General features: G+C 43.5%; 1 protein-coding gene across 2 annotated transcripts; it reads right to left on the bottom strand.

Moving 5' to 3' along the window:
* Positions 1 to 514: 514 nt before the first annotated feature.
* Positions 515 to 17,686, bottom strand: SERBP1 (SERPINE1 mRNA binding protein 1). Of its 2 annotated transcripts, XM_017805498.1 has the most exons (10): positions 17,179 to 17,686; positions 13,873 to 14,032; positions 12,746 to 12,883; positions 12,547 to 12,618; positions 11,893 to 11,967; positions 9,536 to 9,713; positions 6,364 to 6,411; positions 3,355 to 3,528; positions 2,359 to 2,397; positions 515 to 1,441 (listed from the first exon to the last, which is right to left on the bottom strand). In XM_017805498.1, the coding sequence occupies exons 1-10, from the start codon at positions 17,537 to 17,539 to the stop codon at positions 1,385 to 1,387; spliced, it is 1,302 nt and encodes a 433-aa protein (XP_017660987.1). In that variant the 5' UTR covers positions 17,540 to 17,686; the 3' UTR covers positions 515 to 1,384. The 2 variants fall into 2 exon arrangements, with proteins under 2 accessions (XP_017660987.1, XP_017660988.1); XM_017805499.1 differs by lacking the exon at positions 6,364 to 6,411.
* Positions 17,687 to 17,692: the final 6 nt, after the last annotated feature.

Here is a 17,692-nt window from a genome sequence, read left to right on the forward strand (position 1 = left end):
TTCTTAGTCATTTGTTCAACTCCTTTTGTGTGTGGTGATGTTCCTGCTCACAGGGATGAAAGTAAACCTACAGTGAACTTTCAGAGGGGGAGAAGGGGTTTCTTACAATCACTCTCAGAAAAACATTCACGGTGATCTGCCAAATAGATCTTGAGCACTGCACAAAGCCAGGGCTAAATTCTGATGGACAGCTGAAGTGCTGGGAGACAATGAGCCAAAAATCCCTCCTGCCAGAGCCAGCAAAGGCCTGGGGTTCCTTCCCCAGAAGACCTGGGAGCAGTGCTGGGAGTACAGCAGGTACTGATGTACCTGTGTGCCAGACAGTGCTGCTCAATCCCACATCCCACCTGAGTCCATGTGGACTACAGAGCCACAGCTACTGCCTTCCCCCCACCTCCCAGCTCCAACGACAGGAATTACCCCCATCTCAGGCTATCCCAGCTCCCACAACAGGAATTACCCCATTCTCAGGGTATCCTCTCAAACAAAAGCAAAGGTAATTTAAAAACTCTTCTTTTTTTTTTTTTTTTTTTGCCAACAAAGCATCTTGTTCTGTTGAAGGAAGGAGGAGGGAATAAAGGTCAGAAGGGTGAGTGAAGGTGGGATACATTAATTTTAAAAACCTGGTTTTCAGACCAATTACCCACACATCATTCTGGATCAATACAGGTATTGAACTACAAACCAATGTGCTTTCGATCTTGATTTCAAGTATCTGGTATCAATTTTGTATAAAGGTTTTTTGTAAACAAACTACCTAACAGAGATGAAAAATTACTGATTTTCCATGTTTGAAATTAAGCATTAAAACTAAAGTACTCCAGGAGTTCATTCCATACAGCACTAACAGTCTGCCAAATTCGTATTCCACATATTCCAAAAGACCATGGGCTGAGAAAAATCTGCTAAACAGAAATTAAGGAAATGGAAATAGTGTGCAATACTTAAAACCCAGTTTGGAGTTGGGAGAAAAAAGTCTAAAATCCTGAATTAAAAAAATGAACACAAATGAAGGGAAAGCTTTTAACTGGTACACACTGTTCACACCTATATTTCAAGTTTGGAAACGCATATTTTCAAGCAGCAATACAAAAAAGTATCCATGAAGAATGCATAATCTCTGAAAAAATTATGAAAACATCCCTGCTACCATTACATTTCTAAATACAAAACTGACTACCATATTGTTGCTTCTGTGTAGCGAGAGAAGTTCATTTTCAAAACAGATAAAATTCAGTCTTTAGGTGTGAATGGTATGAATGACAGTCTCTTTTTTTTTGTTTGTTTTGTTTTTTTAAGATTCTTAGTTGTTTTAGGATCCTTAAGCATGCAAGCCTCGGAGAGGAGAGCCCGACCAGGGCAGGGTTGGCTTATGACATCCAGTTTAGGACAGAGCTGGGAAAGCCTCTGGGTCATCTACGTCAGGAGCAGAAGCACTTGACTGAAAGAGAAACGTCAGAGTTATTACCTTGGTTTAGAGGTGCACAGCAGAGTGAGAAGTCTGGGGTTGGACAATGTAGTACAAAAGCAATTTTTTAAATCTATTTCAAGGACCAGAAATAGTCCTTATACTTCTGGAATCAAAACTATCTGAAGAGGAATTGTAGGCAATCAGACTGTGCTTGGACATCATTACTGCACAAGGTTCCAAGTGCAACTCTTCTTCCATCATAGAATCTTGGAATGGTTTGGGTTGGAAGGGACCTTAAAGACCATCTACTTCCAACCCCCTGCCATGGGCAGATCCTTACCTGTGAGCTCATGTCATTTTACTGGCACAGAGCCATAAATCCTTCCTGAGGGACGACTGAAGTGTTACAGAAAAGGCCTGTTTGTAGTTTCCCGCTTTTAATTCTTCCCAAGTCACAAACTACATGTTGATAGAAAGAATTTTTGTGCCAACCTAGCCCTAAACATTCGTACATTAGCCAAGAATGTCCTGAGTATGCCCCAAAAGAGTTTTTTAAAAGGCTCTGAACCACATGTAAAAGCCAGTGCTGCAGTGAAACGCAGAAATTAAGTATTTCAGGACACTCTTCATTTTGCCCATGAGGGATACGGATGAGTAGAGTAGGAAGAACCAATATAGTGGAATTTCCTGTCATGGTATTAATTTATCAAGGAATACATTTAAACCATTTCAATAAAAGTTGTATCAACACCTATAGACGAGACTAAGATTCTGTCTTGCCTAGCTAAGACTCTGTGGGCCACAAGCCAGAATTAAAAAGTAACAGCAGGGTTTTAAGCTACAGCCTCAGCATCTTCTGCTTCTCAGCACACAACAGAAAGCCAGACAATAAAAGTGAGGGGGTTTGGTCCTTGACCAGAGGGAACGCACGTGCAGAGATCACCAACCTGGTTGGGCGTGTGGATCACGTCAAACTCCTTAACCAACTGGAAGGAAACAAAGGCAACATAAAATCAGGTGCAGAAAACCTTTGAACTACTTAATGTCAGCATTCTTTAAGAATATTAGCGAAACAACTCAGAGCAAACCACCGCTGTTTAATTTAAATTCTTTAAAATACTCTTATATTGGCATTATGAAGGAGTTTCCCAACTAATAAGCCTAAAACTTACAGAAAAAAAGTCTGTGTCTCCTGTAAGAGACAAAAATGAGCAAGTCTGATCTGTGTGAAGCCACAGCACACAGACTGAGCTCATTTTCTAATTAGTAACAATTTGATTAGATGCCTTTGAGCCAAATAAGTGATCCATATTAAATCAAATCTTCTCTGTAGTTATACTACAGTACCTCAACTTCATATATTTCTTTCCCAAACCCCAGTCAGTACTTTTCCAGGGTATTTCCCCAGTGTTTTAGCACCAGAGAAGGAAAAGTATTACTGAAGGTTAGAGAAAAAACAGTGAGTCCTATTTCCCCATAAAAAATCTAAATTCCTCAAATTCAAGATATGACATGCAGCTGTAAAACCAGTCTGTCACCCCCAACAGGTCACAATGCACAGAAAGTGTCCTGACTGTGTCTGAAAATAACCACTCCAGCACATGGGGTTCTGCTCTGGCACAAACTGAAGCAGCTCATGGTACATTCAGGTCTGTCCATCCTGGAAAGTCGTTTTTCAGGTTCAAACACAAAGACAGGTGCTTTTTTTAATTCAGCCTACTCCCTGCCCTCCTTTTTTTGTGTTTAATGACAACTCCGCTCAAACATTCAATAACCTTGTTTAAAGTAAGCTTGTAAGAAAAGACACTTTAGCTGGTTTAGAAATGTGCTGTCTTCTGTCAGGGGCATCTCCCCCAGGAATAAGGAAAACTCCTAAAACTACCTGTAGGAAAATCCCAACAAGAGGAACTCAACCCCCGTGTGGGTGAAGCTGCAGCTCTCACCTTGTCAGTCCTGCCTCCACGGCTGGCCCTGCCTCCGCGCCCTCGGCCCCCCCGGCCCCCTCTGCCACCGCGGCCGGGGCGGCCCAGGTCTCCAAAGTTGATCTCCAGCTGGGATGTGATGTCATTCGCGGGCTTGCGGAAGTGATGATCCATTACAGAGTCCTCAGCATGAGCCTGGAACGAGGGTTTCTCCATGAGCAAGAAAAATCATCAAAAATCACCACCTTTTCTGCACCTGTAGCTGCGCTCGTGCCACCACAGCCCGTGCTCACCTCCAATCCCACTGGAAAACTGATCATCCACTTCTCCGAGTGATCCAAGAAACTTGGAATTTCTCATCAGAAATCAAGTCATACCACTTGTGCAGACCATGAAACTCCACACAGGGAAGCAAACAAGCACTTGAGCAAAGGTGTTTTGCACTTCCAAGGTATTTCAGGAGTACCCAGAACACTGAGGTTGGAAAAGCCCTCCCAGCCCAACCTGTGCCTGATCACCCAGCCCAGAGCACTGAGTGCCACACCCGGTCCTTCCTTGGACACCTCCGGGGATGGGGACTCCACCAGCTCCCTGGGCAGCACCTTCCAGTGTCTGACCACCCTTTTCAGGAAGAAATTCCTCTTGGAATTCCATCAGAAGAACATGTTTAGGCTTATCCAAGACCAAACTGACTATCACCAAGCCACTACACAACCTCATGTTCTAGCAATTCTCACTTTGTATCCTGAAGAATGTTCTGGTTCTATCAATTCATTCCACTCTTTTTCAATACTTGGTCACTCATCCTTATTTTGCTCCATGAGGATTTACACTTTGTTAGTCCTAGTATAAATATTTAAAACCAGGGAGTTGCTGGGAATTCCTCATTGCTTTGCATTCACTGTAACAGTAAACGAGGCATAAAGAGCTCAAACACACATAACTAGAGGAGATAACACAGAGAGAACGACTCTTACCAATGATACTGGAAAATATGGCTCTCAGCACCTTTGCCATGATATTCTCTGACTGGTTTGTTCCCAGTGCATTCGGGGGAAACCTGAGCTTCAGGGAACAAGTGATTGTCCCAAGAGAGACATCAAATCCCATCAATGTGATTATTCAGCACGTTTGAGTATTTCAATTGCACACTGAACTCAATCGGTGTTTTAAAAAGCAATTATTTTTTCTTTTTTTGTATAAAACATTTTTCCATGTGCAAGTCAGGTTTTGGCACTTAGAACAATACACAGAATCTAAAATTCTGCCTATCACAAGGCCCAACCATCATGTTTTGGTAACATGACAACATACAACGTTTTCTTGCCAACTCCTGGCACAGCAATTACCACTTACTTTGTTTCCCTACACAAGTGCCATGTGCAAGCTCAGGTCTCCCAACTCCAATTTAGTTCTCTGGTGTAGTTACACAACATTATGACTTTCAAAGGTAACACATTGTGCAATTAAGCTCTGTACACTTTCATTACCATTTGTGGAGCCTTCACAAGGCTGTCAAGGGATGGAGCAGTCTGGAGTCAAAGCCGCTGTCAGGGATTCCACAGGTCAGTCACAAGCACCTCTATGGACAGAGCCTTAACGACCCTTCTCCATCCCCACTCTCACAATCCCTCTTCCTGCCCAGCTGTACACTTGCCTCCCCAATATCCTACAGAGCACGGCACCGCCATTTCATGGAATCATCACAGAATGGCCTGGACTGGGAAAGATCTTAAAGCTCATCCCATTCCACCCCCTGCCATGGGCAGGGACACCTTCCACTAGACCAGGTTGCTCCAAGCCCCATCCGACCTGGTCTTGGACATTTCCAGGCAGTCACAACTTCTCTGGGCAACCTGTGCCAGGGCCTCACCACCCTCACAGGGAATAATTTCTCCCCAGTATCCCACCTAAGCCTGCCCTCTGGCAGGAGGAAGCCATTCCCCCCTTGTCCTGTCCCTCCAGGCCGTTGCAAACAGTCTCTCTCCAATTTAATCAGGCACAATGAGAAATACCCTCCATGCTGCTTTATTTTCAATACATTCCACTGGGATGGATTCTACATAACAACTAGTCCCCACTCCACTCCTGATTTTATAGGTTTCGTTGTACTCCCTTCCCTCGGAGATCTCTGCCAGCCTTAGGAAGTTTGCCTGAGCAGTTATTTCCCAGAGAAAAGTCATTCCACACCTCAGCCTGACAAGGCACTACTCAAACCAAAGTACATCAATGCTTTGTAAAACAGTACAAAATACCTCAGTTATGTTTTTTATTCCTTTCTTACTACTTCATTTTTTATCTACAGTTTTAATCACTGCAGAGTACTGACATTTTATTTTCATCTACTGGTGACATTCTCTTTTCTGAGCGATAATGTCAATGGATTTCTACAGTAATTCTGTGATTTTCTTCCCCAGGTTGTTTTTGTTTAAAAACAAATCACTACAGTTTACCAAAAAACACTACCAACAAAAAGCAAATTCCACACATAACCTATTTCTCTATCCAGAGTAACTAAAGCTTATTTAAAACACCAATAAAAGACTTGGCACATTCTCCTCGGGCTCTTCAATCACTTAGGTGACAAAAGACACAGACATACTGAACAAATTGCTTATCCTGAATAATCTTTGGAAACATAATTTCTATGTAGTGGCAACTCTCAATAGTGCTCTGATCTCATAACCAGTGCTGCACTGAAGGGCCTTGGTGAAGGCTGACAAAAATTAAGAACAAATTACCAAGAGGGTCAAAGCAGGCAGTGAGAGATGTGAAAACACCAGCAACAAAAAAATAAAGACTCGTGACAGAAGCATTTCTGGTCAGGTTTGAAACTGGGTGAACGAGGAGCAAGGGGACTAATCATGAAGGGTGCTGTGCACAGTGAGACAACAGGCACGGACAGAAGAGCTCCATAGTGAATCCACTTGTGTTCTCTATTTTGGTGAGTTTTTACTGCGCAAACTTTCCCTTCTGGAGGGGCTCATGTTAACACACAGGTATTCCCAGTTAGATAGAAAGGATCAGTACCTCATTTGAATCCAGCAGACTCCCCTGCATTTCTGTCATCGCCTTTGTCTGATGAAAGTTGCGTGTCCACGCCAAAGTGACAAAAGAACAAAGGGAGAAAACAAAAGGAAGAAATGAGACTCAACTACATACAGAAACAACAGGTAATCAGGTCACATGAACTCGCTGGGTACAGATGTCACTGAGCACACAAAGCAGCAAAGGGATGAGATGAAGCTGTGCAAGCACCCAAAGAGATTTAGAGGATGGATGTGCCACAGCGGTGGAGATAAGAGAAAGCCCAGATGGACACCAGGAAGGTTCACCAGGAGCTACTGGGAGCTCTGGCACAGACCACACATGCAGGCTGGTCTCCAGCACCATGGGGAGATGGGCAGGGAAGAGCGGGATGTTAAAATCACTGTTAATGGAAAAGCTTCCTGCAAAGCCTCCAGCCAAGAGTCGTTCCTCCAGGTTTTGAGAAGATGAACTATTCTTTTACAAAATGTATTTCTCAGTCTCCCACTGCAACCTCCTCTAAGGAAGTGATTGGATTAGTGAGAAGCTTTGAAGGCACACAAAGAGGCACAGCAGGTACAGAGAGCAACAACTGATTAGTGTATCAGCCTTTCCTGAAGTCCAGCCTTCAACTTTTGGAATAAATTTTAAGATCTGTCCACAATGTAACTCCTTCCTGGTTTGTTTTTGTTTGGGGTTTTTGGGGGTTTTTTTGTTTGTTTTTTTGTGTAGAAATTAGAGACTCAAGCCCTAAACCAGCTGCAGAGAAGTTAAAAAGAGTATCTCTCCTTTATGGCATAACCCAATCTCCTGGAAAGACGCTCATCAGACCAGGGCTGCCAGTGTCCATGGAATTCAGATTAAACCAGCAAGAATCTGAGACAGTATTGAGAATTCATTTTATCCAAAGTATCACTTTCTAGTAACTGCAGAGAAAAAATGAAAAAGAGGAAAGACCTCAGACATGGTCAAGCATTTCACCCCTCAGTGAGGAGCATGAGGAGGAGAGCTCTTTCCCAAGACTAAGGCAGATGAAAAGCACTAGATCCTCAGGTTCCCTTTTCCCACAGACTCCTATGGCAATTTTTCAGTAATTCCCAACTATAGGAATGAGGGAGCTCATCACAATGCGTCAATCCAAATTTCTGAGAAAATCTACTGGGACACATGGTGGTTTTCAGTCATAAGAATACAGAAGATTTGGGGCTGAAACCCACAATTTACCTATAAACCAGATCACTTCCACACATCATCTCCCTTCTTACAAATAAGAATCACAGAAACCTTCGAGCAACCTAAATTTTGTGACTCATAAGTAACTCCAAGAGGACAAAGAGAGGAAACAGCAGGTGACTGGTACGTTTTCTGAATATTCCACCTTCACAAACGAGCCGCAGCAAAGGCTTTCCTAACAGAAAGCTATTACAGAGCTATTCTTCAATAATCCAGGGAGAAAATCCCCACACTGTTTCCCATGGGATCAGGGAACAATGGATAAGTGAGATGGGGAGACACATCTGCTGGACAGACAATAAAGCAGGCTAAAAGCATCTAAATTTAAAGGCAGATTTGTTAATACCTCACTTTCATGCTTACAAAGCAAGAGGCTGTTAACTTCTTATGTGACAGTGCTAAAAATATCCAACTTATTTATCTGAAGAAAAGTAAACCTCTCAAATAGAACAATCTACTAATCATGTCCGTTCTTCCACAGAAGTAAATTGATTATTCTAATTGGTTTGGTTTGGATTTGTCTGTTCTTTGGGGGTTTTTTCCTTGTTTTTTTTTCATTAAGCGCTGATTCAGTTTTCAAATGGAAAATACAGTATGGATCTTTCTAGTCTCTAAATCGCTCATGAGTACCATCATCTTATACTATCATACATGCTCATGTGTTAAAAAAGACTGTCCTCAGGTGATGAAATGTCAAATAAACCTGATTCAGAAAGATTGAGGGAACTTGAAGGACCACAGGCTTAGTAAATTTCAGTAAAGTACATAAATTCTTAGTACCCAGCAACATTAAGTGCAATTCAAATTCCCTTCTCTACACGTGCCAGAGAAAACAGCATTTAATGAACACTTCATTAAACAGCTTAAGGAAAACAGACATGCAATCATTTAAAGAACTGAACTACCTCATACAGCAAGAAAATAGCCTGACTGTGACCAAGTCAAACTCAGAATGAGTTCAAGGAGAACAGAAATTGAGTTTTCATTGGAAAACTGGAAAATACCTCCCCATCTGTATTATGACCCAGCTCACAGGATAAGAACCGGCAAGGTGTGAAAAGGCAAGAATACATATTAGGAGACCAAGCAGAATATTACATATTATCTAGTTACTTCAAAGGAGCCATAACCGTCTGTATACAAAGTTGCACCCACCAATCTCTTAAGTGAGCTACTTAACATATTACAGAGTGTTAAAAGCAAAGATTAAACCCAAAGATTAAGGCAGCCCTGGATTACAAAACAGAGCTCTCAGCACTTCCCTCCCTTGTACAGCTCTCCTTGCCACTCTTGGAACAGAATAATTAACATTTTGCAATGTCTGAAATGAGTATGCTTGAGAAAACTTCGATTTTAAAACAATTCTATAGGAACTATGCTTAGTATCACTGAAGCATACAAATATATTTCAACTGGTTTCCCAAAAGCTTGTCTATATATCACAAAATGAGAAGACACCCATGTTAGAAATTTAAGGTACACAGCTGAGGTATTAAGGTCTCTGAGGCATAACCAGTCTTCCCTCAATCCTACACTGTGTTTAGCAAGCACCATAACTTTGTGTATTGCTTAACAGAGACGCTAAATAGCATTAAATTTCCTTTATTAACAAGAAAACCTGACAACCTTTCTCTAAAATCCTCACCGAGAGGCAGTTCTTACAGAGCTACCTGCCTAGGTGCAGGAGTAATCCAGGCTTATCTCTAGGTAATACCAGACTACATGCCAGCCTAAGGGTACAGCTCACCCAAAAACAACCACAGTCAGAATGGCCACTTGTGCTACTGCAGAACTTCAACTCTGCTAAAAGAATGTTGTTGCACTTTATAAACTTCCAGCTGCAGGTCAGCGTCTCACACAACGGTGCTTCCACTCCAAGAGATGCCTATCAATAACAAAGCTTTTATAAACTGGATACTACAAGCATGGAAAGTCACTTTACCTCCTCGCTCTTTGACTTGTGAAGAACAAATCCTTTTTTCCATTGTCCATCAGCCCCCTCGTTTGGTTTACGGATGTTGAACTCAACTTTTGCACGATCCTTGCTCTGAATGGCTTTCCACTCGTCCAGGGTCATTTCCTTGGGGCCTTCTTCCTTAACTTCTTCAACCTCATTCTCTCTGCAGTAAATTCACGGATATTATGATCATGACCTAGAATTTATACTGCAAATACAACTCCAAAATCATCTGCTAGTTAGCTGGCACCAGATTATAAATTCAATTATAAATATACATTTGTCAAGTATTTAGAAGTTAAGAGCTGTATGTATATAAACACACACTTGCACCACAGGAAAATTCATCTCCTTTAGCCAGAGTACAAAACAAAAAAAAATTACACCCAGTCACCTTCGAGCAACTAAATAGTGAGCACAGCAAAACGTTAAAATTAAAACTGACCTGTGCCATCAGTTCTCCACATTAATGACAATTTTATTTATAAATATTAAAGAGTAACTTCTGCAATGGACATGTCTGGAGCTTTACCTGTTTTTTGAGGCACATCTCTCATTAATAATCAAGTTAGGGCAGTGAGAACTTGTTCTTCCAAGAGTTTTCACGCTTTTTAGGGCTTTTTAAAAATAGAATTTAATAAAAATTGGAGAGCTTGCTTCCTTTATTAAACTAAAGACAATTATTTCAAACAAGTTTTACTTTCAGTTTATTTGAAAAAACAACAGCACACAACTCACTTGTGAGATACATCACCTCTGCCTTCTGCCAAAGAGCTATTTTTAAGTAAAACACACAACCACTATGCCCAGTAATAGACATTTTCCAGCTACAGAGGAGGACAAGCCTCTGGACACTGTTCAGTGTGTTTATGCAACTAAACTTCTGATTTATAGAAAACGAGAGCAGCAAAAAGATCATGAAAGCCTCAACCTCAAAGGTCTTTATTTGGTAGCCATTAATTTTGATGTAATAACGCAGAGATTTTATGTCAAAATTACTGTATTTCTTTTCTCATTGTGTAGGACAGAGTGATTTTTGACACTGTATGTAATCACAGGAATTTGTTTTGTTCAAGGCAAAGATATTACCTGCACATTTTACTGCAGAAAAACATCCTACAATTCTGCTGAAACGTCTAGGGTAGAGATCCACACCAAACCAGTCAATTTGAAAAGTAATCCATGTAAAAATGCTTTCCTATAAAGACAACTAATGATTACAACAGATGTTTTATGCTTGAAACTGAGAATTTTCTGCAGATTTGATGAAGAAAAAAAACATCCAAAGAGCTGCAGAGTTGTGCAGGTAACTGATCTGCACATGGATGGGTCAGTATCTGGTCAAGCACCAGGCACTGCTACTACTAAAGATCCAGGGAATACTGTAGATACAGCAAATTTAATATATCCAGATTTCTAATACATAGAATTTTTTTAAGGACTAGCTAGCCTGCATTTTCTGACCAATGCCCAACTTTTAAGTCCTTAAAAATGTCCTTAACCTTGGATCACAACACTGGAGAAGTAAGAATGTTTAGTCTTTTTTCAGTTAAACTAAATCCATTTCTTACTTTCTAGGCAGTAACTGGACCTTCTTTGCCAAAGTTATTAGTGAGGAAATCAAGGTACAGCAAACTCCAGATTAGAAATCAAAATTCTGTCTTATCCATTTGCCATTTGTTTTGAATCCACTATAAAGCACATTCCTCATTAAAATACAGTATTTTATTGTACTGTGCTACCATAAAAATTTTCATCATATTTTCACACCAACTCAGTAACACTTGTTCTGCTTCTCTGGTTACTTTTTCACTCACCCAGTCACTGGTTCCTTCTGTAACAGTGTCCAAATGAAATGGAAAGAGATCCAGACAACTCTGAAAACTGCCTGCACACACAGAGGCTGGAGAATTAGAGATACAGCCTTTCTCCTACAGCCAGTGACACAGTCTCAAAGCTATTTTGGAAAACTAAGGTTAAAAAAGTTGCCTTCCACTGGTATTTTGTCCCTTTTGCTTGGTGGTTCTACCTAGTTCTGAGCACAGGTGCTTTTGGATTTGGAATCAGGAGTTGCAATTTTGAGACGTAAAGTGTATTAGAAATTATTAATAATAAATAAATCTGAAAGTGACTCAAGAGCCTGCAGGACACCAAGGAACATTTTCAAGACCACAATTTTCAGACATGAAGTTTTTAACGTGACAGTGGTTCAGCAGCATTGTGGATCATCTACTGACAAATCTGAATTTGGCAAAACTGATGTGGGAATAAACGTCAGAGGTTAAAGGCAAAGCACTAGTACCTCTGGAGCAACCAAAGACACCAAGAGGGGTGGTACTCACTTATTTTCAGAATCAGCAGGCGGATGCTCCTCTCCCTCCGGCGTCTCCTCAGTTACAGCTGACTGATCCAATTCACTGCAATTACATAACGGGTGGAGTTTGGGCTCTTTACAAGTTCATCCCTCTTTAAAGCTACATGAGATTAACAATCAAGATCTATAAAGGATTTACTATTTTATTAAGGACTGGTGCTGTCTGTGTCTTTCAAATTCTATGCTTTTCACCCAACTAATGGTTTTCCCCAACTCTTCCTTGAACCCCTCCTGAAAGCCTCCCATTGTCCCTCTGACACAAAATGGATTTGGGTCATTAAACTATTAAAACTATTAAAAATAGTTTTCAATGTAATACTTGAATTTTTGTAATAGGAAAAGCATGCTTAACCTGATCTAAAAACTGTTCAAGTTTCTAGTAAAAGAATTGTTCAAAGATCAGCACAAGACCTCCCAATCTAAACTTCCCCAAAATTCCAGTTTAACAGTGAAGCCATCTCTTAAGTTACAAGAAATTGCTCATTTTTTAATTCTGCAGAAGAGCAGTAAAATTATCAAAATCAAAGGTCAAAAGGCAGGTAAATCTGTGCGTTCTGTAAGCTCTAATTAGGACTGATTGACACCCTGCTAATATTTTAGTGAGCAAGGACAGAGTACTCACGTGAGCTCGTCTTTGACGGTTCCCCAGTTGTGTGAGCCGCTGCCACCGCGCTTGTCCTCGTGCTTTAGGCCGCTGAAATAGAACTAACAAAACTGAGTTAACATCATAGTGTCCAGACACAGAGATTCAAAGAGCAATTTTCAATTGCGTAAGAATTGTAAAGAAAAGCCAAATAATTTAGAAAAAGTTAAAGACTTACGATCTATCGCTGCCACTGTGTCTGTCAAATTCCCGTTTGCCACGGGAGTCAAACCCATCTCCTCGGCCCATCCCACGGCCGCGGCCACGGCCCCGGCCCAGTCCACCACGTCCACGCATGGGTCGGTCAATGATGGGCCTGGCATGGACAGACAAATGTGAGTGACTCACGCCCAAAAATCTACAGCATGGTTTTTACTGCTCTTGTCCTCTTTGCGAATTTTACACTTATTTTTCCTTCGTAACTGGGTCAAAGCTTTAGTTTCAAAACAGCCACTTGTACTCCCCATCCCTGGAAGTGTTCAAAGCCAGGCTGCGGCTTGGAGCACCCTGGTCTAGTGTAAAGTGTTCCTGCCCATGGCAGGAGGTTGGAACTGGATCATCTTCAAGGTCTGTTCCAACCCAAACCATTCTGTGATTCTGAGATTTTAGAATCCGGAAACAAATGCTCAAGATAATTGTTTGTTTGCATTCTCTGGCATTAAGTTCCAAAATTTAGTGTTTGTATTCTTCTACATAACTGGCTGATACTACAATTCCAACTTAACTCACTTTTATCCAATTCATTTTTAAAAGGATTTTAATTCTGGCTGCTAAAATTTTAATATTTGAACATTACTTGAATTATGGATCCCTCAAATACTCGAGCCACTTTAAACCTCACATTGGCCTAAGATGACTTCACTTCTTCTAGGTCTGAACCCACTGCAGCTGAGGTGTAAACACTTATGTGGACAAACTTTTGCTGGCTTTGAGTCAGCTGTACAGATTAAAGCCACAGCTGTGACAGCAAACAAATCTCATCCTGCAGGAAACAGTTTCAGTTCCTTTCGTGAGCTATCTGCTACAGATTTAGAGAGATATGGTGGATATCTTGATTTAAACCACAATTTCAGTTACACCTATGAAGCTATTTATGTAGATCACTCCCAGCCTAAAACTTAAGTTTGCAAACAAAATCACAGAAAGGGAAAGAGAATTGTATGACATCTGCTCTTCTTTTGCATGACAAAAATTTAATCAACTTAATTACGATTCGATTATCTTTTTTAACTTTACAGCAGAAGGCAGGGCAGCCCTGTCCTGTCAGAAGTAGGAAAGCTCCTTATCCTACAAGACGAAACTTACTTATCGACAGAGAACTCTCCCCCTTCTCCCTTCTCCTCAGCAGGTTTCTCGAAGCGGCGTTCCCGGGGAGGTCGTCGTTCAGGTCTCCGGTCGATGGGTTTGCCATCCCCCTGCTGCTGCTGCTGCTGCTGATCAGGCCTCCTGCCAATCCTCCTTATCCCTGAAACATCAGGCCAGACACATCAACGGAATGTGGAGCTGCTCCAGGACAGATACCGACCCCCAGCACCCTAAAAACAAGCTGCTTCTACAAAGTCTGAGCAACTCCACCTTCATAAAAAAGTCACTGTAGAGCATCTCACTCTTCACATTTTTACCCAGGATTTCAATCAAATTGTGTTTGATGGAAAATACTGGTAATCGGTGTTGAAATGACAAAGTCAATTTTCAAACAAGGATCAAGGTAAGCAAGATTTTTTAGTATTTTTCTTTCTCTGAAAGGTCCTTTTCAGGTAAAAAAAAGGGGGGGTTTATTTTGATGAACACCAAAACAAAGTATCACGTCACTGGGTCCTAAGACAGTCAACTCTGTGCTCCCTAGGACAGTGACCCTGTGCTGTTCTAAAGGCTGGACTCATGGATCTTGGAAGTCTTTTCCAACCTAAACCTGGGATTCTGTCCTTGGAAACTCTTTTGGACAGCAGTACAATCCAGGCAGGTCCACCTGTACCAGACAAGTGCCATCTGCATCCCAGTACTGCAGGTACTGAACTGGTGCCCCCATCCACATGGATCCTCCCAGTCCAAGAGACATTCCCTGACAAAGATTCTCTTCCTTGCTCACTGCTTAAAATAGCTTAAGAATCCTGTGCCCTGGAGCTGCCCAGTGTCCTTCCTCCCTCCCTAGGCCTTCTGAGAGGGTTTTTATTTTAAATAAAAACCTCCCATGGGCACTCTTCTTCACTAAGCTATCTGAAAGATCTAACACAGTTTTCTTTTCCACTCAAGTGAAAGGCCTTGTTTACTCTTCTTCAGAAAGATCTGCACAAACATATTGCTGCTTTGTTATACCATTTTCTTGCCAAAACACTGGCTCAAGAATTATGAACTAGCTTTTAAATTAAAAGCTGATTTTTGAATTTTTTTAAATAACTAAGTTCCTGCTTAACAAGCAATGTCAAATTTGGGTGGGGCTACAGAAGTTACAGTTGTAATGATATCCAAGCCAACACACCCAGATGAACAATGACTCCCTCACCTTACGGGCTGTACTTAACATGAAGTTTGCATGACATTCATAGTTTCTTAAGCATTCCTCACTCGCTGAGGAAACAAGGGGTTAATCTCCTCCGCCTGCACTTGGAAAAGGGCTCTCCAAGGAGGACAAGCATTCCATGTGAGGAGGGGAAGCAGGGAAAGGAGCAGGCCGGTGGCACAGAGGAGGTATGCTGCAGAACTGGAATGGAACAGCCACGGCTTTTGAATTTCCACTTCAACGCCCTGTGCTCAGCAAAACCCGGTTCCTGCTGAAGCCTAACCCAAAATACGAGTTATTTCTCAGTATCACCAAGCTTTGAACTGCTAATTCACCAGTCAAATCACCTGCAGCTTCGTGGAGTAGTGGAACACTTTTAAATACATTCGCACAGGCAACAAACCTTGGCACTAGGCACCTTTATAATGCCAGAAGTGCAAAAACAGTCACACATAAAAATAGACGTTTTCAAACTGGAAAGTGACTTTGTTTACCACGCTGCTCCACGGCCACTGCTTCAACAGCAGCCCCGTCTTTCTCTGTTTCATTACTATAATAAGCCACAAAAATATTTATTTTTCACACTGTTCTTGAAAACAAGATGTGAAAACTGAGGTAAACACGGCCTGCCAGCCCTGCCCAAACCCCTCAGTGTCCTGCTGAGGTGCCAAAGGCACTGCCATGTTCCAGGTGTACCTCGTGGGGGACACCACCAGAATCTACACCTGACCAACACTTCCAGAGAACACTGGTTTAGCAAATTGTGAGTCGGGACAAATCCTTGCATCCTTCACACTGAAAACACTCTGGAGTGTTAGGGAACAAGAGATCCATAAGCAAAGACAACTGCAACATAGTTCCTAAATTTGTCTTTTTACAAGGCGTCTTCAAATAACATTTAGAAGACCCAGTTTCCAAAACAACTATATTAAAACTATTTCTTTCCCAAAAAGCATAAAACACAGTGCAGAATCATTTTGCAACCCAAACGCTGAAGCATTAATATGCTTTCACATAACATCAAGATTTCTGAAAAGCTCGTTTAAACTGCAGTTAACATGTTATTCCCTCACCCCCACATCACCTGCTGTCACCACACTTTGCTGCATTTCAAGGATTCCTTTTAATCCTAGTCCTGATCCACCTGACGAGTTGAAGTTTGGGCGCGGTACAACATGGGCTGGGGACGCCATGTGTCCACATCTATCCCTCTCCACGCGTGACCCTGTCCTACTAATTGCTCTGTACACACCATATTCCTTTAACCTATTTATACTTGGATTTCTTTTTTCCAAGGTTTCCCGTGTGGGATGTCTTAGCGATTTACACAAACAGAGCTGAGAACCCATACGAGCTATTATTTAAATATATGAAGACACGCAGATGATTGCTATCGATGCTGTTCCCTAGAAAAACGACCCGAGTGGATTTTGGAAAGCCCAGGGACTGACAGATATCCCGTCAAATCCGTTGGGCCACCCAAAACACGATTCAAGTTCAGGATGCCAGTTCGGACGGGATTTGGAGCAACCTGGTCTGGTGGAAAGTGTCCCTGCACATGGCAGGGTGGTGGAACGAGATAACCTTTCAGGTCTTTTCCAAACCAAACGATTCCAGGATTCCATGTGCTGGTTCAGATTGCAAACTAGGAAGAAATTATTCCCTGTGAGGGTGGTGAGGCCCTGGCACAGGTCGCCCAGAGAAACTGTGGCTGCCCCATCCCTGAGGTGTCCAAGGCCAGGCTGGACGGGGCTTGGAGCAACGTGGGCTAGTGGAAGGTGTCCCTGCCCATGGCAGGGGGTGGAACGGGATGAGCTTTAAGGTCTCTCCCAGCCCGAACCACTCCACGATCCTATACACTGCCAGGATTTCCCATTTCACGTCAGTTCTCTCCCTCTGCCGGGCCCGGGCCAGCCCCGGGCGCCCCCCGCACGCCCGACTCCATTTTGCGCGGGACACGTGTGGCCGGGCGGGCCCGCGGCCGCCGCTCCCGCTCCCTCTGCCCGGGCGGCTCCGCCATGCGCGGCCCCACGTGCGGCCCGGCCCTGCCCGGGCCCCCTTTGTGCGGGCCGGGCCGCTCTTCCTTCCCCGCGGCCCTCGGCCCCGCTCACCCTCCTTCCGCAGCGGCGCTCCGGGCTGGCCCCCGCCGTCCTCCCGGCGGTCCCCGCCGGCGAAGGGCGGCAGCGGGTTCTTGCGCTCCTTCTGCGACTCCCTGCGCAGCTGCTTAGCCGCGCTACCCGCGCCGCCGCCCGCCTGGCCCGCGCCACCGGCCCCGCCGGAGGAGCCGCTCTGCGCGCCCGCCGGGCCGCGGGCCCCACCGCCCGCTTGGCTCCCGCCGCCGCCGCCGCCGCTCTCCTTCCTCCGGCTCTCCGCCGCGCGCAGCACCTCGAAAGGGTCGGACTCGTCATCGAAGAGCTGGTCGAAGCGGTTGGTGACGACGCACCCGAAGCCCTCCTGCAGGTGTCCGGGCATGATGGGCCCCCGTCGGCGGGATCCTGCGCGGATGCTACCGGGGCCCCCCGCGCCCTGCTCGCTGCCGCACAAGATGGCGGGCCCTAGGCAGACGCGCTTCTCTTCCGGCGCGGCCGCATCCGGGCCCCTCGGCGGGGCGGGCGCTGCAGCGCC

Source organism: Lepidothrix coronata, unplaced genomic scaffold (assembly GCF_001604755.1).
Source record: "Lepidothrix coronata isolate B3197 unplaced genomic scaffold, Lepidothrix_coronata-1.0 Scaffold12, whole genome shotgun sequence".
Taxonomy (NCBI): domain Eukaryota; kingdom Metazoa; phylum Chordata; class Aves; order Passeriformes; family Pipridae; genus Lepidothrix; species Lepidothrix coronata.

Excerpts from the sequence above, each read along its gene's own strand:
- SERBP1 (XM_017805498.1), bottom strand. The coding sequence starts at position 17,539 with ATGCCCGGACACCTGCAGGAGGGCTTCGGGTGCGTCGTCACCAACCGC. Across the intron at positions 9,714-11,892 it reads CCTGCTGATTCTGAAAATAA|AGAGAATGAGGTTGAAGAAG; the intron begins GTGAGTACCACC and ends AATTTACTGCAG. Across the intron at positions 3,529-6,363 it reads GTCTGCTGGATTCAAATGAG|GCTCATGCTGAGGACTCTGT; the intron begins GTACTGATCCTT and ends CCCTCGTTCCAG.